At 42.4% G+C, this 27,147-nt stretch overlaps 1 protein-coding gene across 1 annotated transcript in view; it reads right to left on the reverse strand.

Moving 5' to 3' along the window:
* Window positions 1-2,529: 2,529 nt before the first annotated feature.
* The window catches only part of midn (midnolin), a 34,596-nt gene continuing 9,978 nt past the window's right edge, over window positions 2,530-27,147 (reverse strand). Inside the window, exons 5-8 of the mRNA XM_063032483.1 lie at window positions 19,577-19,966; window positions 16,749-16,866; window positions 15,126-15,410; window positions 2,530-5,605 (exon numbers count right to left, since the gene is read on the reverse strand). Coding sequence (XP_062888553.1) covers window positions 5,343-5,605; window positions 15,126-15,410; window positions 16,749-16,866; window positions 19,577-19,966 — 1,056 coding nt within the window. The 3' untranslated portion in view covers window positions 2,530-5,342. The remainder of the gene's footprint in view (window positions 5,606-15,125; window positions 15,411-16,748; window positions 16,867-19,576; window positions 19,967-27,147) is intronic.

The raw sequence follows: 27,147 nt of genomic DNA on the forward strand, positions 1-27,147 counted from the left end.
CCACCAATGCTAGGTGGAAGGAGATCGTACGTTCTCCCATTGACCACCGGCGTTTCCTCCAAGTGTGAATTTCCTCCCACAGTCCAAAGGCATACCTGTTGGTAGGTTCATTGGTTATTGCAAGTTGTCCTGTAACTGGGATAGGGCTAATTTGGGGGTTGCTGGGTGCTACAGCTCGAAGTATGGTAGGGCCTACTCTACACTGCATCTCCACTAAAAAAAAAGTGGCTGAAAACACATTACTTCTGCCTCTTCGCAAAATCTTAACCAAGAAGACATTACAGGAGATTCTTCAGGGGATCCATAAATATGATAAATTCCCTGACTTGGTTTTGGGGAATATCTTTTTACGTCAAGAACATGCCCAGGACAAACATCTAGGATTCTTCCCTTTGTCCTTGAAATTCCTTGCAGAGCCAAGTTTGAAGCCTCCTCTGCAAGGTACTTTAAGGACAAAGGGAATAACTCCTAACTGTTTGCCCTGAACACGTCATTAATGGGGAAAAGATCATCTCCAAAATAAAGTCCATGTGTAAATTACATTTCGATCAAACCATCTAGTTTGTCCCATTTCCTGCTCATCAGTGCACTCCCATATAATGTTGGCATGTTCCGAGTTAAGGCAGTGATGCTGTTCTTCCATATTCTTGAGAGCAAAGATTTCATGATTTGTCTAATTTTACTTAAAGAGCTGAGGATCACAATCAAATCATTAAAAAAAAACCTGGAGCAAGTGGTGGGATTAAAATTAAATTAGAGTGTTCCGCTGACTAGAAGTGCCTTCACTTTCAGGAACTTCTGGCCTCTCTTTTTGATAACTTCAATAGGTACATTTAATGTCAGAGAAATGTATACAATATACATCCTGAAATTCTTTTTCTTCGCAAACATCCATGGAAACAAGAGTGCCCCAAAGAATGAACGGCAGTTAATCATCAGAGCCCCAAAGCTCCCCCCAGCTCCGCACCTCCCACCACCAAAAAAGCATCAGCACCCTCCACTGAGCTCTCAAGCATGCAGCAAAGCATCAGTAAAGTTTTGCAGAAGTCCAAAGACTACTCATTCACCCAGTAATTCAACATACCACAGGCTCTCTCTCTCACAACTCCCCTAATAAGTGAATAAGAGGTTTTCCCATTTCACAGTGACAGGGGAGGCAATAAACAACTAGCTGAGTTATGATGTTAAAAGTCTGTTGTGTTGCTTTTTCCAAGCTCTGAGTCCAGAAAATTGGCACTGGAAAGGCTCAGGTCTCTGGACACACAGCTCCTGCTGTTCTGTGTTCTCCCATGATGCCTCAGTCTGGGGCACTGGCCTTGAATCAGCCAGTCTCCAGAGCAACAAAAATCTGGCACCCTGAAGGCACCCAAATCTTTCAGGCCAGGTCCTTGGCATGTCAAAAAGCAGCCTGTCATGAAGCCCTGACAGTGGGTCCCATTCCCACAAAGAACTGAAGTCAGAGTGTAACTCTAGGTCAAAGTCTTCAAAAGAACTTTGAAAAGGTAATAAAAGATGTCAAAGATAGAAATAGAGCTGTTTCAAAGATGCAAGCAAAAGAGTTGCTGTTTAGCGCAATCTTGACTTTGCTCCTCCCTTTTGTGATGAATTATTTCTGTGGGTTTAATATCTCTCCAAATATAATTATCACTATCATTATCAAAAAAGCCTGCAGTTTGTGAAAGTCGGAAACAAATCACAAGGAGAACTCAGCAGGACAAAGAGAGATGCTCTACATTTTGGGTCTAAAGGCTTGTAGGTCCAAAACATTGACTGTTTGCTGATCAGTCAAATTTCTCCTGCATTTATTGTGTCCACGTTCCTGTGATTTAATTGCTTGTATATAAAAACTTGGGTAATAGGCATCACATGGCAAATACATCAAACAATGAAAAACCAAGCTGTCACTTTTGTCTTTGTGTATCTAAGTGAAAACACAGGAGAAATACCTTGTACCAGAAGAGATAATCCTCCATGAGCATCAGAACCTTGTCATTGGGTTTGGAGGCTTGTGAGCCTCAATGACCTAGAGATCTATGTTGGTTGGAGTCAGGGCTTTAAGCTTTGGCTCTTGGTAGGGTCACCCATGCCAAACAGGCCACCAGTCCTCTGGGTTCAGGGGTTCAGCTCAGGGACAACAGCCCTGGACTGGTAAAGCAAAAATTGTTATGGGAACAGCAATGAAGAATCCTTCTACATCTGAGTGCGATGGTATTCCTGCGTCTCCAGCTGAGACTTGCATGACTGACAGTATTGAAAACCAAAAGGAAGCTGCTGACACGATGAAGGAAGTCCTGAACACCACTACAGGTGGAGGACCTTCATTGCTGCCCTAAACACCAGCGGTGTAATGGATAGTAAGTAATTAAGTGAGAAGAGATGATGCGTTTGACTGAAAATATTAACAGAGAGTTTGGAAAGTAATCTTGTTGACAGAATTAATAAAAATAACCAAAGAATAGATGGTGTCTGATAATAAAGCAACACACAAACATGAAAAATATGTTTATCACCAACATTTGGTCTTTTATTATTATTTATACCTGTGGAGTTGTTTTTTTTTCTCTCCAATGCTATACAAAAACCTAATACAAGTTTGTACATGTTCAGATTACCACATAACAACCAATTACTGTATGTCCCACAAACCATTGTCAAGTCCTAATGATACATGCATGTAAAGTTATCTACATACCAATACATAATTTACTGTTTTTCTGCTTCATTCCAATGCTTAGGATGACAATCCATCAACCCTCTCGTCTTGCCAAGTGTATATGGCAGAGGTAAATGCAAAATCCCGAGTGACAATAATATTTTGGTTACATTTAACCAACCCCCAAACCCAAGTGAACTACAAGACCTATTCCATGTCACAATGAAATGTATTGCTTAGAATTATGGAAACTGGCGCAGATTCCACGAGGAGATTGCATCAACCCTGGCCGTGTTCAAACTGTGACGTCACTTTCCCCCCCCCAGACTTTCAAAAGCACAAATAAATACCTAGTTCACAGTCACCATTTTGGTTTATAAATTAATACAGTCACAGTTGTGCTACACCAGCCTAGCTAGAACATTGCATTTTTTTTTAAATTGGCTACAAGAATACAGAATATTTAAATGAGGTGTTCAGACAGTTAATCCTCACCAACAAATTGGTGAATTAATGCTTCTTTACGTTTTTTTTAAACCAGGATAGGGGCACAATGGAAAGCACACAGTACGAAGTCAGTTAAATATATATGTTTATATATATAAAAAACCTACGGTAAATACGAGCAGGAAGATCACAAACAGAAGTGGGATGTCGTAACGTGTGCAGTCACAAAGGTACAGGACAAGACAGGTCCAGATGGTGCATCCTGATACACTACAATGGCCTTGCAGGGTCTTCAATGGAGGCACAGTCAACTTATGAAGCTTGGAGTTGAAGTGTTATAACATTCTTTGTACAGTAGCAAGCAAAAACAATTCAATTCAATGACAAAGACGGGGGAAACACATCGACAATAGGAAGACCAAAAAAAAACATGTGGAAGGGAGGTGCGGGGGACAAGGATGTAGCACTGGCCTTTTCATAGACTGTAAGTAAGAGCGTAGGTGGGATGGGGGGAATTCTCCCAGCTGAGGCCGAGGACATCGAAGCAGACTTGGGATCAAAAAGGCACTTGTGTTCCTGACACTGATGAGGAAGAGACTGGGTTGTGACATCACAGTATTGTAACAGCATGACCTTGGGCAACTTCAGACGATTTTAACTTGTCGTCTTGGCAACCTTGTCAGATAAGTACAGAGCCAATTGTTTCTAAAGCATATTTAAAAGAAAGAACACACCTCACACTCTGCATTTTGCACTGTGGTCAACAAATGGCACGCATTCAGACTTCATTTCTAACTGGACCCCCACCACAGGGCACTAAGCTAACCTTTGCAGTCTGAACAGCCAGGTACTGGATTTCAAGAGGGGTTTATGCATGCTTACACAACAAGTTTGGATTTAAACACTCCACCCCTCCCACACCACACACACACACACTCACTCTATCTGTGCACACACACCAAAATGTAACATGTTATTTAAAGAAAAGATAGATGGGGATTTCTGACTATTATCTTGGAAAGTTAAAACTTGTACCATTGGACTAAATCATAGCACTCACATTGGGTCGAGCAAAGTAGGAACTTGTATGCCAACTCCAAGGCCTGCTTTATACCCAAAACCTTTCTTCCCAGGCCCAAATCAACCCCCATCATTTGGACTGCACTCAACAGCGACAAAGCTTCCATCCGCTGGTTAAATCCAGGATGTGGCTTGCCCAAAGCAATAAGAGAAGTTGAATAATGGATCTTGCAAGTTATCTAGTCTATATTAGCTTGTACTGTATCACAAGTGTACCTCTAAATGATCTGGCTCAGATGTGTAGGGGAAAAAAATACCAAGGTGTTTATTCTGCCTCGCCGTGTAGAGAGTCGCAGCCCCCTTCCCAAAACAGCAGGGTGAAGGTGACCGAGTTTAACGTCACACTCTCACTGGAACAGTTCTGCTCATGTCCGCAATTTAACCCTTCCCTGCCTGACACTGGCCACCAACCAATAGGATGAAGCGCTCTACCCACTGTTCTCATCTCCAAAGGCAACAGCTTCCACAGGGTCAGACACCCGTCGCCATGGACACATGCAGTCACCACTGGCCAAACTCACTCGAATGAAAGCTACCTGTCATCACGCTGTTCATAATTGTGCAAAATTTCAGTAACTAAATGCTTTCAGAGTGTTGGTGAACAATGCTACATACAGTATTATTTATGGTTTTTTAAAAAAAAACTTCATTTATTTTTGATAGAAGTATAGACCACCCTCCTCAATGAGGCAAAGGAAGCATTTTTGAAATTGCAATGCTCCTGCTACCTTTGCGTGGAAAAAAAACAGTGCAACCATGGCAACAAGCAGCTTTACTGTGCAGCTTTTTTCATCAAGAGTAAATGCATTCTCATGTCCGTACATGCCAAGTCTTCTCCGGTATCCGTCATAATTGACCATTTTGTAAGGCAGCCGTTTGTTGCCACTGCAGGCGCGCCAACTACTGTTTGTTAGATCCACGTAATCGTGTGACTTTCTCCACCCTGAACTGCAGACAGCGTTCGTGTTTAGTGGGAACTAAATGTTTATTTTTCCAGGTGTTCTGTCCTGATTTCAAGAGACCACATTTTAAACTCTCTCCCCATCTTCTGTAATATTCCACGTGCAACCGTGAGACGTCTGCGCAGAGTACATTTGGTCACTGAAATCGGAAGTGAAGTCCTGCTTTTATTTTTAATATATATGCCCCTTGCCAGGTAGGTCTATGCCACAACAAATTCAGACTTGATATCAGCTTTGACTTCAGGCTTCCATACAGAGTCCTCAAAGTCCAAGTCTAGGCTGCCGTCACTTGATACGCTGCTGTTGCTGTTGGACCGGCTGGACTTGCGGTTGGGCAGCCACTGGTACGGTGCCCTGGCGTCTCGCCGAGCCTTCCTACGCATTCGCTTCTGTTGCATCAGCAGCTGGAGGCGCTCCACTTTGCAACGCGTAGCACGGTTTTCCGTCTGTCTCAGTCGATCGCCTGAAATAAAAGGTGAAATTGGTAAAACAGCTAATCAGAAATGCTGCCCTTTTTAGTATACAAGATAGGAACATCGTTTCATAGCTGCGAGTTGTGATAATATTCAAATCATGAGGGGTATAGATAGGATGAATCTCAACACACCCAAGGTTTGAGAAATTAAGAAACACGGGCATTAACTTCAGACGAGTGAAAAAGAGAGGCAACTATTTCCCCTTACCCAGAGGAAGTGCTGAGGCAGATACATGGATGGGAGAGCTTTAGAGGGACATGGGCCAAATGGAGATCTTGGTCAGCACGGACAAGTCAGGCTGAAGGGCCTGTGTCCCCGTTATATGACAATGAAGTGGGTTTGAATTCAGATACAAAGATAGTTTTAAATAAATCATAATGACCACCAAATAGCCTTATACATTGGAATTAGTCAATTGTCTTCTGCAGTTGAAATGCATCTGTTAGTCACAATTACATTTTATATAAAGTCTAAATACATTATTTTTTAAATTATTATTACACCATGCCTCTGTTTTAGATGCTGACATATAGTACATGCACAGTGTACTCCAGTTAATTGTCAAGGCTAGTTTGATGATAGCTCCCAACCGTGCAGCCTCTGACAGAGAAGAGCATGGGCAAATATTACGTGGCAACGTCAACACTTGCAAATCATACTCGAAGTTGTACGTGCCCCAGCTCGTCAACGCACGGCCCCTCCTCTGTTGTCACTGGGTTTAAATCCTGCAGCTTTTAATGCAACAGTGCTGTGAGAATGCCTTCAGCAGAGGGTCAGCGACGGTGCAAGGTGACACACAACCACTTCCCAAGGACACTTAGGGCTGGCTGATGAAGTGTTGGGATTACCAGGGTTGCTTCTAAAGCAATAGGTTAGTTTTACTTGCCACATGTACGTGTGTAAAAACAGAAATGGCCAATACAAGGGGGCATAATTTTAAGGTGATTGGAGGAAAGTGAAGGGGGATGCCAGTTCTATACAGAGTGCCCTGTCGGGGTGGTGGTAGAGACAGATACATTAGGGGCATTTAAGAATCTCAGAGACAGGCGCATGGATGATAGAAAAATGGGAGGTTATGAAGGAGGGAAAGGGTTAAGTTAGCTTAGCGTAGGTTAGAACGTCAACACAACATTATGAGGTAAAGGAGCAGCACTGTGCTATAATGTTCAAACTTCTACGAAATGCACTGTTTGCGTCAACCACCAACACAGACCAAAATGCACTGCGTGCAGCCTGCAAGCATCCCCACGCTTCCAGCACCAACAGAGCATGCCCACAATTTACTCGCCTCAACTTGTACAGCTTTTAAGGTGGGAGGAAACCTACATGCTCACCGGGAGAACATACAAGCTTTCTTACAGAGGACGCCAAAAATTTAACTCTGAATTCAGACGCCCCGAGCTGCAATTGCAGTGCCCCGTTCTACCGACTTGCCTTTATCGACCGGGTTGCTTTTCCAGTATTGGCCTTTAACCTCGATGGAATATATTGGACCTAACTAGCTCCAAAGGGGTTAAAAGCCCAACTGTCAATGAGGGTACATTAGTAATAGAAAACCATTTCAAAGATCTTGCTACACCCCACTGAATGGAATTAAATAAAACCAGTACATTAGTGAAGTTCAATCCTCCATTAGAAGCTCATGGGAATTGTATTGATTAAATATCAGTGTAGTGCATTCATTCATTCATTACCATGGGAACAGAGAGCTAAAGGTTATTCCTATAGCTCCTACAGATCTTTGACAGAATGCACAAGTTAATGAAAATTCAAAAATAAGCCTCAACATGCCGCAACACCTCAACACTAGATCCACTTTCAATTTGAAAGGATGTGGGGATGTGTTAATACCAACTTCCAATTGCCTAGACATTCCCTCCCCCCCCCCCACTAATGCACAAATGTTATCTTTTAGAAATATTGCATTAGTTTTCCATTATCTTTGAACCAGGAATTAATTAAGCAACTAATTTGACATTTAGGAAAGCTTTTACGGACAATGCTTGGGCTGTTCTGTAGAATTATCCTGAGCTAATAGTCCAACACTCGTTTTCTGCAGTGACTCAGCTGGTTTCTTCACTCGTCCACAGAAGCCCAACATAGCCCAGGTGGAAGTCAAAATAAAAATCAAAGGCTTATGGCTAGCAGCTTGCAGCTGGGACAGCTTTGGGATCCTGCAAATTGGTTGCTACACCAGTGTAAGAGAAAGGAAGGACAATTTCTCCTGTTCTTGGTCAGCGTATCCACTGGGGAAGTAAAAAAAAACACGACGTCTATGAGCCCGAGTACTCTGGAGGCCAATGAGGCCTGTCTTGGAGCTGGAGAACTGTAGGTGCGTGGGTGGGAGGGACGGAAATTGTTTTGCTGTTGTTTTGTTGTTTGTTCTGCCGAGCATTGTGGGCACCCTATGTTGACACCAGGATGCGTGCAGGCCGTCCCCAGCACACCCCCAGGTGAGCTGGTTGATAACACCAAAGATGCATTCCACTGCATGTTTTGGTGTACACAAAAGGATAAACTTGAATCTTGGAACCACAGTCTGCTTCTAAAAAGCAGCAGGTGTAACGATTACACAAGACCAGTGTCAAGCCTAGCCCCGAGACTAACCAACAATTATTATAATAACCAGTCAAGCCAATTTATAAGCCAGTCAAGATAGTGAAGGAGATTGTCACTTGTGGACCAGATCCCAAAGGAGTCAAGCACCATTTTCGGGAGACAAGGTGTTGCTCCCTTATATTTAAGTGCAGCTAAAATTAAAGTGTATTCCAATAAGCACACACAAAATGCTGGAGGAATTCCGCAGGGCAGGCAGCATCCATCATCAGGTCCGATGAAGGGTCTCGGTACAAAATGTTAACTGTTCATTTCTCTCCTTTGATGTGGCCTACTGAGTTCCTCCAGCATTTTGTGTGTGTTACTCTGGATTTCCAGCATCTGCAGAATCCCACGTCTCAGAAAGAAATTGTTAACTTTTCAGGTGCTGGCGAGGAGTCCCAGACCAGAAATATCAACCATTTCTCTTTCCAAAGATGCAACCTGACTTGTATTCTCTGGTTTTATTTCAAATCATTTTTGAGATGCTGCCATTTTCATAAATACCATAAGTAACTGAATGAACAAGAGCCAGACCAGACAATTTCATCTGATTGCTTTAAGTGGTGAGATACCTCATATTTCACAAAATCTCTTGCATCCAGTCTAGAAGACTGGCAAGATATTGATTTAAATATCCCAAATTCATGAACTATGGGTTTCAATTTCATGGTAAAACTAGATGAACACTGTGTTCAGCCAAGATCACCAAAATAAAACTCAAAACAGTGAAACTTCAGGTGTTGAAACTTTTGATTTAGACGAAATAGTCATTCTAAAATTATATACAATGAGTTTCCTCCAGATGCAGACCGTGCCTGCTCCATTCAGCATCAATTAAACTTGCTTAAAAAAAGATTTCCTTTTTAAGCCACACAGGTTGAAAAAAAATACCTGATGGTATTTGATAAAGCACAATTGACACTAACATCTTTATAAACTATCATCCAGGCCATGCTCTCCTCTCACTACTAATACTCGGCAGGAAATACAGGAGCCTTGGGTCCCACACCACCACCAGGTTCAGGAATAGTTATTACCCTGAAACCATTAGGCTCCTGAACTAGAGTGGATAACTTCACTCAGCTCAATGCCAAACCAAATCCACAAGCTATAGACTTAGTTTTTTTTTGTATATTTTCACAATTTGTCTCCTTTTGCACATAGGCTGTCAGCCTTAGTTTAATTAGTTAATCAAGAATCTTAAATACACCCAATGACTCCACAGCCACCTGCAGCAACGAATTCCACAGATCCACCACTCTCTGGCTAACGCAATTGCTCATCTCCATTCTAAAAGAATGCCCCTCTATTCTGAGGCCATGCCCTCTGGTCTTAGACTCTCCCACCATAGAAAATATGTACTTAGATAATAAAATTACTTCAAACTTTTGAACACCTGACAGTGGCGACAAAAAGTTCATGATCAGCAATGCAAGGACTGAAATATTCCTCAACACTGCTTAATTATTAGCAGCAGTTCAAACAATCCTTAGTGACTTCACATCCTTCAGACGTGCAATGTAAAAAGTCCATGCGATTAATGTGCAAAAGTCAATGCGTTTAGGACAAGACCCAATGTGTGTGCCGATGAATATATGAATGGTGGTGGTGCAGGGGGGAGTGGAAAGGAAGTTATCACCTGCAATTACGCTTTTGTCCTCTGCCAAGTGCACTCCAGCCTCAAAACAAGTAACCAAGGAGTTTCTGTACAGAGTGAGAGCTCAAAAACTGGTTAAAGTTGACAGGTGTTAATGTTAAGGCACTATGGCAGTAGAGCAGATACCTGGAACAAGCACAGGGTGGAAACCACAAGGTATAGCACAGCTAAACCATATGCAAAGGCCTACATCTTCCTGTCACAAACCGCCCACGACCTCCTCCTCCCCCACACCCCACCCCTGTGTGCACTACCTTCCTTCCACGCAACTGCCTGCTGTGTGGGCGGCAAGAATGCAAATGCTGATAAACCTATTCCCTGCAGGCTCTCCACATCTGTCAGACAAAGCTGATGAAAAGTGTTTCATTGTCTCCTCTTTCTCCACCCACCCCCCCCCACCAACCTGCACTTCTCTGACCATTCAATTCCTTTCACCATTTCAGCACAGGCAAAAAAACCCTTTGCTGGCATGTGAAATGCAAACTAGATTGGTTGCATTTTAAAACATGGGCAATTTAACTTTTCTATGGGGCACATTTCAGGTAAACAAGCAATTCTCTCCCTCTTGCAAAGACCCTACTTTCTCTTCCTTATTCTATTTCTGAAATTCTTCAAGTGTGTGCAATGATAAAGTACTTCCAATTTCCAAACAGTGGCAGTACAATTTGCTTAACTCTGGGGCAGTCAGAACCTAATTGTTAAAGGGACCTTACATCTAAGAATCTCTCTCCCAAACTCTAACCCTTGTAACTTTTCACTGGAGCAGATAATTCACCTTCATGTAGCACTTCAGGAATAGCTTCTTCCCCTCTGCCGTCAGATTTCTGAATGGACAATGAACTCATGAAGACTACATCAATACTTGTTCTTGCTCTTTTTGCACTAAATTTAATTTTCTAAATATATACTTATTGTAGTTTATAAAATTTTTTATTATGTATTGCAATGTACTGCTGCCACAAAACTAATTTCACGACATATGCCAGTGATATTAAATCTGACTCTGATTCTCTTGGACTTCTCTCAAGTCAGCATAGGTCTGTGATATCTATAAACAAAATGCCACTGACATGGGCACACGGCTTTTGTCACTGCATTCGGGAAAAAAAATCACAGCCATCTGCCATTTCTTAATCTGCAAACATTGCCTCGAGGTCTACTATCAGAGGCAGTTGGTACAAATGACGTTTCACAAGTTGGGAATTGCACTCTGCTTCCTTATCACTGGGTGTAATGACCTGACTATTCTTGTAATTGCAAGTTTTGCTACCAATTGCAACAACAAAGAGAGACACAATCAAGTTTATTGGAGGTGATTCATTTATGTGCCTTTAGGATATGCAATCTGGTACCATCATGGGTTACTACAATGGATTTTGTCCTATGGTTCACCCCTCACCAACTGCTTAAGATCCAGGCAGACACAAACAAAAACTTCCTTGTAGAGAGCAGGGTCCAAAGAAGTCTCTACCAATTGCAGCTGGAGAATACTGACAGAGAGGAAGTGTTGCTTAGGTCACACAAGGGAAATGCACACAAAATGCTGGAGGAAATCAGCAAGTCAGGCAGCATCTATGGGGAGGAATAAACAGTCGATGTTTCAGGCCAAAACCCTTCATCAGGACTGCTGAGTTCCTGTAGCATTTTGCATGCATTGCTCTGGATTTCCAGCATCAGCTGTATCTCTTAGGGTTAGGTCACACAGAGGTACTTTCTGAAATACACAAAGATTACAGAAGCTCCGAGTTCGGTAAGATGTTCAGGAGCTTTGAGGTCACAAAAAAAGTGTGCAAAATAGTGGATTAGGTTTGAGTTAAATATTGTTGGAAGGTAGTGGGGGAGGAAACTTGAAATTTATTTGTATTTAGTAGACAAGAATGAGGAATTCAGGCAAAATATCTTCCTCAGATATAGCAGAAAACTCAATTCTTGGGCAATATGGAACTCTCTAGCTGGGGAAGGGGTGGTGAAAAGGCAGCAGGCAGACATTTGACTTTTGAGGTAGCTGTAGTAGTGACTAAAAACAGATTTCCACTCAAAATCAGAAATGGAGAAGCCAATAAACAAAAAACCCACAAGAAATGGGGGAGCAATCAACAAAAATCACGAAATAATACCACGAAATGCCTTCAGCTAGCCAATATACAAAACTACTCAGAAAAAACACAACGCCCAAGACTCGGCACGAACAGAAAACGAGGAGGTGGTCAGAGCGTGACCCGATTTTAAATTTAAGCTACAGCGGAGAAAATCCAATGAATACTCTTTGATACCAAGAAATAATTAAGTTCGGAATTCTTTCTATAAATAAAGGGGTAGGGGGAGTGGATGGCTGTCACTGTGCTGCTGCTTTTGAGTGCAAAAGCATCATTGTCAACTATTTCAAGAGGATTTAAATTATTCATGGCTGTGTGTGCAGCAGTCAATGGCCTCTCCTGCCATTTCCTCATTCTGTTCCAAGAAGCTGACCTCATCGACTACAATGTCGGCTGTCTCCACATTTGCCTGAATAGTGTGCGCCTTGTTTGGGTCTTTAAATAGCAAGAGGAAAGATACAAAAGACTCCTCAAAGGAGAGAAAAAAAATCCAACAAATTCCCCTTCATAAATTTCTCTGTATGGTATGAGCTGACACTTTCAGCATGAAGTCAGCGACACACATTAAGAGGCCCACCCCTCAGTTCAGGTGACAGATGTTTTGGAAAGCTGATAATTACAGCCACGCTGCAGCGGAGCCTTCTCAAGCTGCTGACGCCTTTATATTAAAAAAAAAGGCAGTCCAGGTACAGACAGGCCCCATTTATGGCTGCAGTAATGCGCAGCATTCCCGAGGTACCAATCCCTGTTAATTCCTCCAGCTCCCAAGTGACGGCTGTTCTATCCGGTTTGACTTTATCAGCAGCTGCTCTAGCACAAGAAAAGCACACGCTACCACTATTGGCTAGCACGCCCTGCTTAACACAGCCTCTGGGAAGGATACGCTGAGAAAGAAAAACAGCATCAAGCAGACAACATTTAAATGAACACCCTGCTCTGAAATGCATTAAGGCCCATTTGAGCCAGTTTCACATTTAATGTTATTGTCTGTCTACATTCACTGCCAACAATCCACCCCTGACCTAGTCAACTGTCCTCTAGCCACACCATGCCGAAGAGCTTTCTACAGTCTACAACCTTCTCTCCATCTTCAGAATGCGTATTGGCAACTACTGAACTATAGGGACTGACATTTCCTCTCACTTTGTGTGCAGAAACAGCTCCAGCAGACACCAGCATAACTATCAGAAACTTAGCTGCTGGCCAACTTTCATAGCCCGATCACGAGGGAGGCAGAGATTTTCAAAACCAGGTGCCTAGCACAGGCTGCAGCGTAAATCCCTCTCAATGTGGGTCAATGCCCAATTGGGAAGCTATTTATAGCCAGTTCTACTTGCTCCACAATGCATATGGCATAAACTAGGGCAAAACAATTCTTGTAATATAATTACACTTTGTTATTTGCCTGCTCTTTTAAACCCTCTAATGGTTGCAATCCATTCCCCCTCCAATTACATTGGGCTTCAAACTTTCCAATCTCAGGACACCCCCCAGATGAATTAGTGCCCAGAGTGCCAAACCCTTCCTCACCAATGCCAGGCCAGGGTGAGAGGCAAAAGAATCATTTCTTTCACAAAAACTGTTAACTTCTCATCAGCTCACAATCAGGAAGGAGAGGATGCCCCTCACTATCGTGAACTTGATTTGTCCCTCGATTCCTGCTGGAAGTTCATTTGTACTTGGTTTCTTGAGAATGCAGTGCAATGCCATGTGGTTCAATAGTAAGCTACTCAAAGTTGGCTCTACCTTCTACCATTAGGCTGCACAGTGCCTTACAGCACCAGTGATCAAGGCTCAATTCCCACCGCTGTCTGAGGAGTTTGTACGTTCTCCCCGTGGATTTCATCCAGGAGCTCTGGTTTCTTCTCATACTCCAAAGAAATACTGTTAGGGTTAATGCTAGGAAGTTCTGGTCACACTTTGTTAGCACTGGAATCATGGTGGCACTTGCAGACTGCAACCCCACCCTCCCCATCCCCAGCACATTCTCTCTTGTCCTTGATGCAAATGACACATTTCACTGTACATTGAGGTACACGTGACAAATAAATCTAATCTCCAAATCATACACAAACTTGGGGAAAACGCTCACCACCAAGACCAGCTCACTTAATAACGGTTACACAGATACGCAAGTAAAATGCATCAAAATAAAACAACTCAGCATTAAAGAACAGGGCACGGAAAGTAATGAGTATTGAAAGACTACCTAATGCTTTTGGATTGTATTGTTTAATTATCATTTCCTTTGCATCTCAACAATTTACCTACTAGTATTTTTTTAATAACTACTTATATGCATGTAACTGCTTATTATGTTTCCTAGTGGCCACAGTATGTACTGAATATGCAGTTGTTCAGTGTATCCCCTCGTGATTACGTCTGTATGACCCTGGAAAGCTCTGGAAGCTTTTCTGGTGGTGCATTCTTTGAATGGGGACATCTGAACGGCTGAGACTTGTCTGCAAATTTGAATGGAATGTTTCTTATCTATGGGTATAAAAAGCCACTTAGTGGAGCAACTTTTTTTGCTTCTCTCTTCCTTCTCCTCCTAGCCTCTGATTCTGCTACCGTCTGTTTTCAGTATTCTTTGTTCTATTAACAGATGAACCACCAGGTTCAGGAACAGTTACTACCCCTCAACTATCAGGCTCCTCAATATTCATTATTTCTTTCTTTTTATATTTGCAGTTTGTCATCTTCTGCACTCTGGTTGAACACCCTGGTTGGGCAATCTTTCGTTGATTCTATAGATTTATTATGTCCACAAGAAAATGAATTTCAGGGTTGTATACGGTGACATGTGTACTTTGATAATAAATTTACTTTGAACTTTAATAAAAGCAACAAGTTTTGGGCCTCGCTCCAGACTTTTGAAAGATCCATGATCAGAATCCAATAATGTGCTAGATGCAAAAGTGGCCTACCTGTTCTCCACTGTAAAATGACTACACCACACAAGCATATATACCTGGTGTGTTGAGATATTAAGGTCATAGCTTGGAGCGAAGCTATGAAGTGATCAAACAGTCATTTCACAGTTTCTCTCCAAGCAAATGAACAGACGCAAGGCAACACGCGCGAATTGATTCACAGGATCATTGGTTTTGAGGAAGCCCCTTGATGGTCCAGTAATCTGTGCTGCAGATGACTCACCATTAGACTTGCACATCCTGATCTGGCTCTGGCACTGGACGAGGGAATGCAGTGGTTGCTGGGCTGTGTCTTCGGAGGTAGTTTTGTTTGAGCAGCCTGGAGAAGGTGGCGAAGGGGACGGCGGGCTGGGCGCGCACTGTGTCTGACAACGCAGCTGTGCCAGGGAGTGTGGCATCCCCTGGTAGTGGCGGGTCGCGCTCAGCAGGTCGTTGAGGATCTGCAAGATGGTGGTGATGTCGCGGCGAGGTCTTCCAGTGCTGTCTTGGCAGTTTGGGTGCAAAGTGCCTAATTTGGGAAAGAAGAAAAAGCAAAAAGTAAATTAATGGCAAATACCACAAACAGGAAGACTTAACCATCAAGAACACTTTATGGAGGCAATGACACAAAAAACTTGCCCTCTTCTCATTACTACCATCAGACTGGAGGTACAGGAGCACGAAAACATACACTCATGTTAGAAACAGCTTCTTCCTCTCCACCACCAAATTTCTAAATGGACAATGAACCCATGAACACTACCTCACTATTTCCCCCCCCCTTTCTATTTAAAAAAAATTCTAAATAATAATAAAAATATGTATTGCACTGTACTGCTGCCACAAAACACAAAAATTTATGACATGTGTCAGAGTCAGAGATAATAAACTAGCTTGTGATGCCCACCATAATATTGCCATAACCCAAAAACTGCTGGGAGCAAAAAACTAGATTCTTTTAGCCATCAAAGACAATGTAGGATTTGGAGAGGATTCCATGTGGGGAATGGAAAACTACACAATCCATTTTAATACAGGGGCTCCTAACCCTTTTTTTTTTATAAAATGCCATGGACCACTTGCACTAACCAAGGGGGCTGCAGACCCCAGGCTCGGAATCAGTCCCTGCTTTAATGGCTGAAAAGTAAATTCCCAGTTCAAAATGGACATCAGGGGCAGCATCCTTGGAAGGAGCCGCCAGCAAGCGGTTGGGTCAGGCACATTACTTGAAAGTAAATTTATTTTCAAAGTATGTACAGTATATGTCACCGTATAGTACCCTGAGATTCATTTTCTTGGTGGCATTTCCATGAAAATAAAACACAACAGAATTCAGGAAGATCTATAAATCAGCAAAATGTAAAAGTCATTTAGGTAGGTACTTGGATAAGAGGGCTGCAGAGCTGCAGGCCAAGTGCAGGCAGATGGGACTAGCTCAGTGAGGAAAGCAACATCGATGGATTGGGCCTTATGGGCTCTTTCCGTGTGGAAGGACTATATGAAGAAACAAAATTTCATAAAAAGCAATACTAACAGGGATGGCTAATGTCACAGTCCTGATGAAGGATCTCAGCCCAAAATATCAACTGTTTGTTCCCCTTCATAGATGCTGCCTAACTTCAGTTCCTCCAGCATTGCATGAGTGAGTGTGCGCACGCGTCTGTCTGTGTCTCTCTCTCTCTGTTGCTCTGGATTTCCAGCATCTGTAGAATCTCTTGTGCCTAAAGTCATAACTGCTTAAAAGAACTGAAAATCTGATTTTCTTCAAACAGTACCTACTCCCAAACATCCTCCACCCATTTTGACAACTTTAATACACTTTCACAGCTGGAAAGGGTTTGAACAAAAGCCGAAGGCTTTGAATTACCTGAGAAGGTTCCGGAGAAAACTCCAGGGGCATGGTTAACAAAGCTCTCGATAATGGCACCTGGTTTCCGAGACTTGCCTGAAGCAGTTGGACTAGTGTTTCTTGTACTGCAGTCACCCTGGGAAAGAAATTGTTTAATGTCAGCACCGCCCAAATATCAAAAATAAAAGCATATAGCAGTGTGATCGTGAGAAACAGTTGGCATAATGAACTCATTGACCAAGGTTCAATTCCCGCCGATGCCTGTAAGGAGTTTATACACTATCCGTGATCACATGGGCTTCTCCGGGTGCTCCGGCTTCCAACGACGCACAGGATAGGGTTAAGTGAGTCGTGGGCATGTTATGTTGGCACCAGAAGGGTAGTGACCCCGGTACATCTCATACTGTGTTGGTCGCTGATGCAGGACAACGTATTTCACTGCAAGTTTCGATGTACATTTGACAAAGGATTTTAAAAGGCCAGCTTTATCTTTTAGCATTGCCCCATGTATTGTCCCTCTTTATTGCAGAAGCTGCTAACTTGGGGTCTACAGATCCCTCGCTTCATGATAGGGGTCTATGGCTTTAAAAAAGCTTGGAAATCCCTGCTTTATTGTCTTGTAACCATCTAGTACAACACTATAAAATTGCTATAAACACCTGCATTTACGGAACGTGCTGGAAGAAAAAATGAACCAGCATTGACGTATCATGCCTATTACGGAGAAAAATCAGTCTGAACCAGTTTTCATGTACAGATACCAGTCTCTTGACTCCCCTCCCATCTGATTTTTTAAAAATATATAAATGGTTTTCACCGCCAGAGATTGAGCCTCTTAATAGAATGCAAGGCAGGAAGCCGGGAGAACACAAGACTCACAGATAAGATGACTGATGGTATGTGGCCCTTCCTGCCTAAGAGAGCACTTCCTCGCCTGGCGACAATGCGGGCATTTGTACTACTGCACCTAATCTGGCGTCTTTGCCTCTCAGCGGCTTTGGACTGTCCCATGTATTCAATGGTTAATTAGACCGATTAACAGGGCAAGCCTACACTAATGCAAACTATATATCACCAGTTAAAGCAATTCCTTTCTCTCATAGACCCATCTGAGCTGGCCATTATAGCTAATCAGGGACAGCTAAGCTCTATAATAAATTACCTTAATTTCAACTCAGTTAAGGCTTTTGGCAGGCACAGCAAATAGGCAGCTGACAATTCCCAACAGATACCACGGCCAAGAACATGGCTATCAGCAAAAGATATCAATAAAACAGTTTTCTATTACTTTTATAATCTCAAATAAAGTCAGAATTGTTCCTTGCATTTCCTTTCAAGATTAGTCCATTAAAAAAGTAAACTATAATATTTATCAACAGAACAGGTCCAATGTTAGTATCAGCCACTATGCAGAATGTTAAAATATGCTAAATGCATTTAAAAAGGAGAGATGGGAGTAGGCAGATTATGTTTTATAAATTTAAAATGTTGCTGGATTTCCCTTCTGGTTTTCTGATAGATTACCAAGTCCTCTTACTTTCAAGGACCCTAAAATTCATGTTCTTAGTATGACAGTATTTACTTTTTTTTTGTATTTGCACAGTGGTTTTTGTGTATAACTTTTCTTTCAATCTGTTGCATTTCTTTGTTCTACTGTGAGCGCCTGCAAAAAAAATCTCAGGGTGACAATTACATACTTTTGACAATAAATTTACTTTTGAACTTGAGAAAAGTCCCCTTTTATCAAGTGTCCCCAATTCTTCCAGCCCCTCCCCCCCCCAACCTCCAACAGCGTGCCAAAAAACCGTTAATACACACTGGAGGTTGTGTTTCCAAAGATACCCCTTGGTCCTGCAAAGTCAGATTGAATTAGGGCCTCTGCCACCACAAGGCAGTGGTTGCTGTATGACCTTTTGACCCCACTAGCTGGAATGGAGGACTGGCAAGTGAGAAATTCCTCTCTTCCATGGTTTTCAAAAAGGTTAGCTTTATTTGTCGCTTGTACATTGATACAAATGATACATTTCATCGTATGTTTCAATGACCAACGCAGTCCGAGGATTGTGCTGGGCAGCCAGCAAGTGTTGCCATGATTCTATTCTGGCACCTAGAGTGTGCCCACAACCTGCTACCCTAACCTGCATGTCTTTTTGGACTGTGGGAGGAAATCAGAGCACCCAGAGGAAACCCACACAGTCACTGGAAGAACGTACCAACTCCTTACAGACAGTCCCTGGAATTGAACCCTGATCAGCAGCACTTGAAAGCGTTAGTCTAGCTGCTACGATACCATGCAACCATCCAATCTGAGCACCTTGATTCCTTTTACCTGAAGGTAAATGACCAGTCTCAGTGAGGACACTGAATATTCAAATACAGAAAGGCCCGGACATGGAGAAGATGCTTCCATCAGCAGGAGGGGCTAGGATCTTAGGGCAAAGCCTCAGAACTAAGGGATGTCCCTTCAGAACTAAGAGGTGACATTTCTCCAGCCAGAAGGCGGTGAATCTTTGGAATTTGCCACAGAGGGCTAGGAAGGTCAAGTCATTGGGCATATTAAAGGTAGAGATTTACAGGTTTTTGACTGGTGAGGGGATTAAGAGTTACAAGGAGAAGACAGGAAAAAGGGTTTTTAAAAAAAAACAGCCACAATTGAATGACTGAGCAGACTCAGTTGGCTTAATGACCTAAATCTGGTCCTATATTCTATGGTCTAGTCATGATTTTGGATCATGCACAAATATTCTAAAACAAAAGGATAGCCAAGTTTACGATTCGCCTGGCTGTAGACAATGCAAGACCATTTCAGACAGTTTTAGCATCAACTCAAGTTTGGTTCACCCTACCTCAGTACAAGACGAAGCAGCAATGTTATGGCTGGCGGTTGACGCGCTGGCCCCGTGTGACCTAAACGACCCGGCGGTGACCGAGGGCGGGCGAGCTGTGCTGAAGCAGGTGGTCGCTGCCGCAGGGGCAGGGCTGGCAGCCATTGCTTGCTGGCAGGCCGCTATGTGGTTACAGCCCGAGGCTCCCACCGCTTGCCGATGAAGTCCTTGAGTACTGGCAAAGCTGGGGGCGGCCGCCCCTCCGCTGCTCTCCCGGCTGGCTATCACGTGCCGGTGCTGGAGCTGGCTGCCAGCCTGCTGAGCCGCCAACTGGAGCTGAACAAACATCATGTGATCTCCAACCCGCAGGGCAAGTGTCAAAGGTGACCGTCCAGACAGAAAGTCATTGACCTGGAATGGAAAAACCAAAAGGACTTAGAACTTTTGAAGCAGCTTAAATAAGCAGCATCTGCTTTCTTCTAACCTTGTGAAACAAAGTCCTTCAAGAACAGCAGAACTTCCCCAAGCACCCTGGCCAATACATTTACCACTCAGTGACTGCGACGAATATTCCAGTCATTACAAAACGTACTGCACATCAAAGGAGACCATGGATGGTCCCAAGCCCCCAGATGTGAAAGGAGGAGGATGCACATGAAGTTGCCAACCTCTTCCTATATAAAAAAAACACAGCACGACAGAAATGCCAATTGAAGCTCTTACGACCTCACTCCTGGGAGAGGAAGGACCTTCGCTGAGAAGACACAAGATGGGTTACACCTGGGGACAATTTGAAAGACTGGTCCAGGATAGAGGTGCTGTCAGTGGTCTATGCCCCAGTAGGGGTGATATGCTTAAAGCAAGGGAAAGGAGACTGACCCCCAATTTAGTACTCCATTAATTAAAAGGCCATGATATTCCAGAAGTATTCATTTGTTGTAAAGTGAATTCCCTGAAAGGAAATGGAACAAGTTGAACAGAACCTTCAATTTCTTGCACTAATTCATGCAAAATTCATTATTTCATTCAAGCTCTGATTCTCTCAGATTAACCCTATTGGGGAGGAAATTAAACTGCTTTGGAAAGGTAGACTTTTAGTCAAGTTTGCAGATAACTTATTGGGAGACCAGATTTGAACAAGCTTGTCAAATTATGTGTTTAAACTAATTATTTACTCAGCGGTCACTTTACATATGCTCATTAATGCAAATATTTAAATCAGCCAATCATGTGGCATCAGCTCAATGCAGAAAAGCATGCAGACATGGTCAAGAGGTCCTGTTGTTGTTTAGACCAAACATCAGAATGGGGAAGAAATGTGAGCTAACTGACTTTGACCTTGCAACAATTATTGGTGACAGACAGGGTTGGTTCAAGTCTCTCAAACTGCTGATCTAGGATTTCACACACAACAGCCTGTAGAGTTTACAGAGAATGGTGTAGAATTTTTTTTTAAAAAAGCCTTGTTAATGAGAGAGGTCAGAGGAGAATGGCCGGACTTGTTCAAGCTGACAGAAAGTGATATTAACTCAAATAGCCACATGTTACAACAGTGGTGTGCAAAAGAGCATCTCTTTGACACAAGTCAAACCTTGAAGCGGATGGGCCTCAGTTAGGTAAAGACCATGAACATACACTCAGTGGCTACTTAATTAAGTACAAGAGATATCTGATAAAGTAGCCACCCAGTCTAAGTAGAGCTGGTATTTTAAGCAAAAAACACAAAAGTAGTCTTCTAAATTCTCTGAGGAGATTGTAGAAAAATAAAAATGTGGAAATTCACTCAAAAAAAAAGACAGCTACACCACAATGTACTAGTATACTATCAGTGATGGGTCACCAGGACAAGAATTCAACTGCCACATTTACAAAGGAGTGTAAAGGCTACTTTAGAGTGGCAATCTTTTACTTTGCTGGGAAGCAATCAATAGAGCTCAAGGTTCATTGCAATAAAGTAATTATTTTGCAATCTGATTTTGGTAACTGTCAAAAACTACAGGTTAAATTTTAAATTTGTACATGCCTTCTTTGCCACTTCCAATTTCTGATGCAGATCATGCAAAACTCCAGATTCTACACATTTAATATTCAGGGAGCTTTTCTTCCCGGTTCTTCATACCAACGTAAGAATCTATGCACATTGCAGAAAAGTTTTCCAACTGCTGAATGCAGATTTGTCTACAGCTGACACAAGGGCTACTTGCAGTGATCAAATGAATAACAACAGTTTTTAATTGGAGGCGTTAAAATTAGTTTTCTGTTTTGAAGGCAACCACTTGATTTTGGAGCATAGAACAAAGGCATTACACCTGAGCTCTGCACCCCTCCCACTGTGTCTGGATGTTAGTTGAGGACTCCCCCCACCCCCCGGGGGAGATCTAGCATCAGGGAACACTGGGCATCACTGTGGCGAAGCAGTTAGCGCAACACTATTGTGGCACAGGAGTCCAGAGTTCGATTCTGGCACCACCTGTAAGGAGTTTGTATGTTCTCGCTGCTCGTTTCCTCTGGGTACCTCAATTTCCTCCCACAGTGCAAAGACGTAACCGTTAAGTTAAATGGTCACTGTGAATTGTCCTGCGATTAGACTAGGGTTAAATAGGTGGGTTGCTAGGCGACGTCGCTCATTGGGCCTGTTCCATGTTGTATTTCTAAATAAATAGTTTTGAGTTTGCTTTTAAGAACACACAAGGTAGGATTACTTAAATGCCCACCAATCACAATCCTCTCCCCAGAGAATGGCGAAAGCAGAGTCATCGATTATTCAAGGCCAAGACAGAATGATCTTTTATCTATGGTGGGGGGGGGCAAGGGTCACAGGGGCCAGGCATGAAAATGGAGCAGAGAGCACAATCAGATCAGCTGGGATCTCAACTCAATAGCAAAGCCAGCTCAGACTGCCATATGACCCACTTCCCTTCCTTATGCCCTCTCTGTCAAAGCAGCTTTCTTTTAAGGATCACTGAACAACCAAGAGTTGGTGCTTCCCTCCTCTCACACTCCAGCCAGACAGAGCAGTTAACCCCAAAGTCCAACAGCACAAGTTATATATATTTTAAAAAAAATTAGCAATTAGCTGAGTAATGCATTTTGAGAAAATCAGAACTGCTGAGACCAAATCTCTACAAACATCAGCCTGGTAACAAAGGGTGCCTTCTAATCTTCATTTAGTTTTCTGCTCCAGGGAAACAGACATAAAAATTTGCATCCAAGGCTTTCATTCTTCAGCCCAGTCTAATATTCATGACTGCAATTAATTCTGTATACTTTCATATCAAAAAAAGGAAGAGAAAAAAAAAAATCGCTTGCGTGCTGTCGCCTAAGCCTATAGAGCCCATACTCCAGGGACTCAAAAGGCATGCATAGCTCTTTTATACATCTGCACTGCATGTCTACTTAAATCACCCAATGCCTGGCTGCAGTCAGCTTGCAACAGCTTAGTGCTGAATTGACAGCAATTCGGATAACGTGCATGTTCAGCTTTCATATCCAGTCGTGTCGCCGCTCATTTACAGCGGATTGGCATCGACACATTGGGCACTTGATTAGGTACACCTGATCAGCCAATCGTGTAAAAGCAACTCAGTACATAAAAGCATGCAGACATGGTCAAGAGGGTCCTGAGTACATTTACATTTCTGACTTGGAATTATAATCATGAGTAGTCAAGAGATGCATAGTGTGGACCGGTGGGGGGGGGGGGGGGGGGAGGTGGAAATGGGGAGAAAGAGCAGAAAAAGAGGTTGAGTAGTCTAGTTTTGGTTCAGTTTGTGCACCCAAGAAGCTTTATAAAGATCCAGTCTCAAGACATAATGTCAAATGGCTTTTCTCATTTATTGAGATACAGCGTGAGACAGGGCCTTCGAGCTGTGTTGCCCAGCAACACCACCCCTCCCAAACCCCCATTTTAACCCAAGCCTAATCACGGGACAATTTACAATGACCAATTAACCTATCAACTGGTAGGAAACCAGAGCACCTGGAGGAAACCCACATGGCCACAGGGAGAACATACAAACTCCTTTACAGGCAGCAGCTTTGTGCTAACCACTACACTACAGGCTGCCCCATTTCTGTGCATACAAATCTTCCTCAATGTGACTGTACCTCACCCTCCACAACACCAAACCTTCTATAAACTGCACCACATCCAACAGCTGAACTCCAGTGTCATTACAATGTCTATGGAGCTGGCAGATAATCTAAGGAATTTCACTGTCTGATGGCCACTCATCGCCACCTTCTGAGACCAGTCACCCGATTGTTAGGGGAAACAGATGGGCAAAAAAAAAATAAGAGAAATATAATCTGCTTGGACATAGTAAACTTTCAATGTTTGTCAGTCATCCACGGAGATGAGGCCCAATGCAGACACACCCAACCTTCAGAGGGGGAGCAAAATTTCAAAGTGCATTCCTAGCATCCTTTGTGCACGGAGCCTGTGCCAATTGAAAGCCTGTATTCATTCTGAAAATACCAAGTTTATTGGAAGGGATGAAGCTGTATGAAAGGATATTTTAGATTTAAAAGCAACACACACACAAAACGCTGGAGGAACTCAGCAAGTCAGGCAGCAGGAGCGAACAGTCAACATTTCAGACCAAGGGAGTGGGGGGAGATGGGAGGTGGGAGGTGGGAGAAGCCGGCAGAGGCACTGCACTTTGTGTGTTGCTCTGGATTTCCAGCGTCCGCAGAATCTCATGTTTATATTTTACATTTAATGTCTGTTTTAGAAGGCAGGCTCTGAACAGTCTAATAAACCTTACTGCTCTAATCTTGGCATTCCATCTGGTTTTGCTAGATTTTGCTTTTCCTATTTTGTTCCTCATATCCATTAGATTGTAAAGTTATAATCAAATTAATACAGGACTTAACACAGGGCTCACAGCCACTCCAATGGACTTTCTCCGACAATTCTACTTTGATACTCACAGTTCCACGTCACTAAAACATACTGCAGTAACTCTTACCAATGGGGGGAAAAAGAGAAATATCCCTAGCCATCTCTAAGCAAACAAAATCCTATCTTCATGCATTGCAAGCAATGGATCAGAAAGTAATTACACCCATGTTTCAAGGTTATGCAGTTCCAGTAAAAAGAGTAATTTCTCTTCTCCCAACACTCTAAACAATGGGAACTTGACCCTGGGGTTAGATATTTTTGTACTCCCGGGTCCTTTGCAGTGAATCCATCAAAATATGCGCCTACATCTCAAAGCCAGAGTTCACAATGAACTTCCAAAAAGAGAAATGCAAGTTCTATCCAACATTTGACAAGTAAATCAAAATTTAGTTTGTTGATCCCCAAACTAATTGAGTCTTGAACTCAATTAATTAGGTTTTGTTTTAAATTGTTATTTTTGGCCTTTGGTTTTCCAGCATCAGAAAAATAGTTCAAAATACAATTAGTTTGTGGCCAATAAATAACTGTTGTTTTAAACAGTTCCACTAAAATAGAGCTGAACATTTGGCTTTGTATTAAATTATACAACTGTTGACAACTGGGTGATATTTTTAAAATATCCAGACTGTCTAATAAGCACATATTTATATAATTTTTTTAAAAAATCACATTTTTATTAAAAGGGATTTTTCAAAGATATGCAAAAAATAAAAATATTCAAATCTGCATGCAACTTTGGCACTTAACTGTGGTATTAAATTCATGAATGGCTTTACAATTACGTGGATCCCTGGTGAGACTGTCTGGATATACTGAATGACTCGGAGTGGGGAATACACACCCAAGGAAAGGTTATGCAAAATCTGTCTATATTTACTAGGATTTATGAGAAAGAGAGGCAACTTCATTGAACCATACAGAATTCTTATGGGGAGCAATAAGACAAATTCAGGACGGTCCTCAAGGTCAGAGTGTGTGAAATCAGGAATCAAAGTCACCAAATAAGGACTCGGCATTCAGGACTACCATGAGAAAGAAGCCTTTAACCCATAGAGGTGGTGAAATTTTGGAAATTGCTACCCTTACTATTTTCAAGACAATGACCAATTTTGGATATTTAAAGACGAGAATAAGACCAGACAAGACAAAAATCACTGTTGATGTACTGAACACTAAGAGGCCAGACAGGGAAACTGATCCTCTTCTAACTCTGAAATCCACCAATGAAGTTCAGGTGTGTCTGAAGTTGTTAAAAGGCCAGGTGTGGAGTAATACAAGAGGATCTAAAGGCCTTCAAAGAAAATAAAATGTTAAAAAAATAGGAACTCTTATTAACTCACAACGGGATGCCAGTGAAATTGAATCCAAAATCCTACTTAACATCTGTGCTAGTCTGTCTTGAACTTCAAAACAGCTAAATGAAAGTGAAAGCTAGGATTTTAATGGTTTTGGTGAACACCTCATAATAGGAGAGATCTGCTTGTATGTGGGTTCAGCAGAATAGGGAAGATCATTTCAAATATCACTATCCCCGAGAACTGAAAGAATGGTTGGCTAAATGTCCAAAAATGCTTAGGATTTAGAGGTGGGACTGGGTTTAAATCTTCACAGAGCAGTTAAAAGACCAAAAGGTACGAAACAACGTGTTTTTTGTTTATTCATATTAAGATTTTGAAGTTCATCTTCCCCCCCTCCCCCAATCCCACACAATTTAACTCCTCCTCCACCCAAAAGATCAAAGAAAAAGTTTATGCAGTGACGTCTCAAGGAGGTGGGGTGAGAACATTTTAAAGAGTGCCTTCAGCCTAAATATATGGAAAACACACATCACTCTCCTACAAAATCATTAACCCCTACAAAAAGCTAGCCTCGCATCACGACAGATTATATGATCAAATTTCAGACACCTAATGAGCAAAAGAGACAAAGCAAATGGAAGCATGATGACAGGACCAAAGGTCATCAGAAAATGTTGAAATTTCACTTCAGTCAGACAGTTTAAACTGGCTCACCACCTACTGACGACCCTGTGCAATCACACAACTGTGCCGAGTTTATCAGAAAGAGAGAGACAGAGACAGAGAGAAAAGAAATCACATTAACCAAACTGACAGGTGTTACACTGATCGCTAGAACCAGAAATGAAAAATGCTTTGGGAGCAGCACCACTAATGTGATCTTGCTATGGTGCTGGGATATGAAATGTACTCATTCCTTTCAGGACAGATACAGGGATACCCTTCATTTCCTTGCTTTAAAGGGTTTTGGGAGATGTATACTATCTAGAAATAGCCTGGGAGATTTGTAGGCATTTTAAAAATCAATGTAGAATATTACTCTTGGGATTAGAGCTCAGCTTTCCAACTATTTTAGGACCACAGTAAAACTGAACCCCTCACTACTAAAGTAAGCACTGACCGATGTGTGCGTCGTTAGTCAGATTATACAATTTTTATTTCTAAGTTTGTGAAGGTTTGCAGAACCCAAGTGACCCAACTTTGACGAAACTCAATGGCCTACATCTCACTCAAACCCGCTCTACAAGCAGATCATAAATCTAATACCATCTGCTCTATGGAATTGCAACCCTTTCCCCTGCCCCACCCCCCTTATCCGCTCAATACCCCACCCCTCGACTCCTAGTAGGGGTAAAAAGCCCACTTAGAATTCTGAGCTTGGTGCTAAACTT

The sequence above is a fragment of the Mobula hypostoma genome, chromosome 24 (assembly GCF_963921235.1).
Source record: "Mobula hypostoma chromosome 24, sMobHyp1.1, whole genome shotgun sequence".
Classification (NCBI taxonomy): domain Eukaryota; kingdom Metazoa; phylum Chordata; class Chondrichthyes; order Myliobatiformes; family Myliobatidae; genus Mobula; species Mobula hypostoma.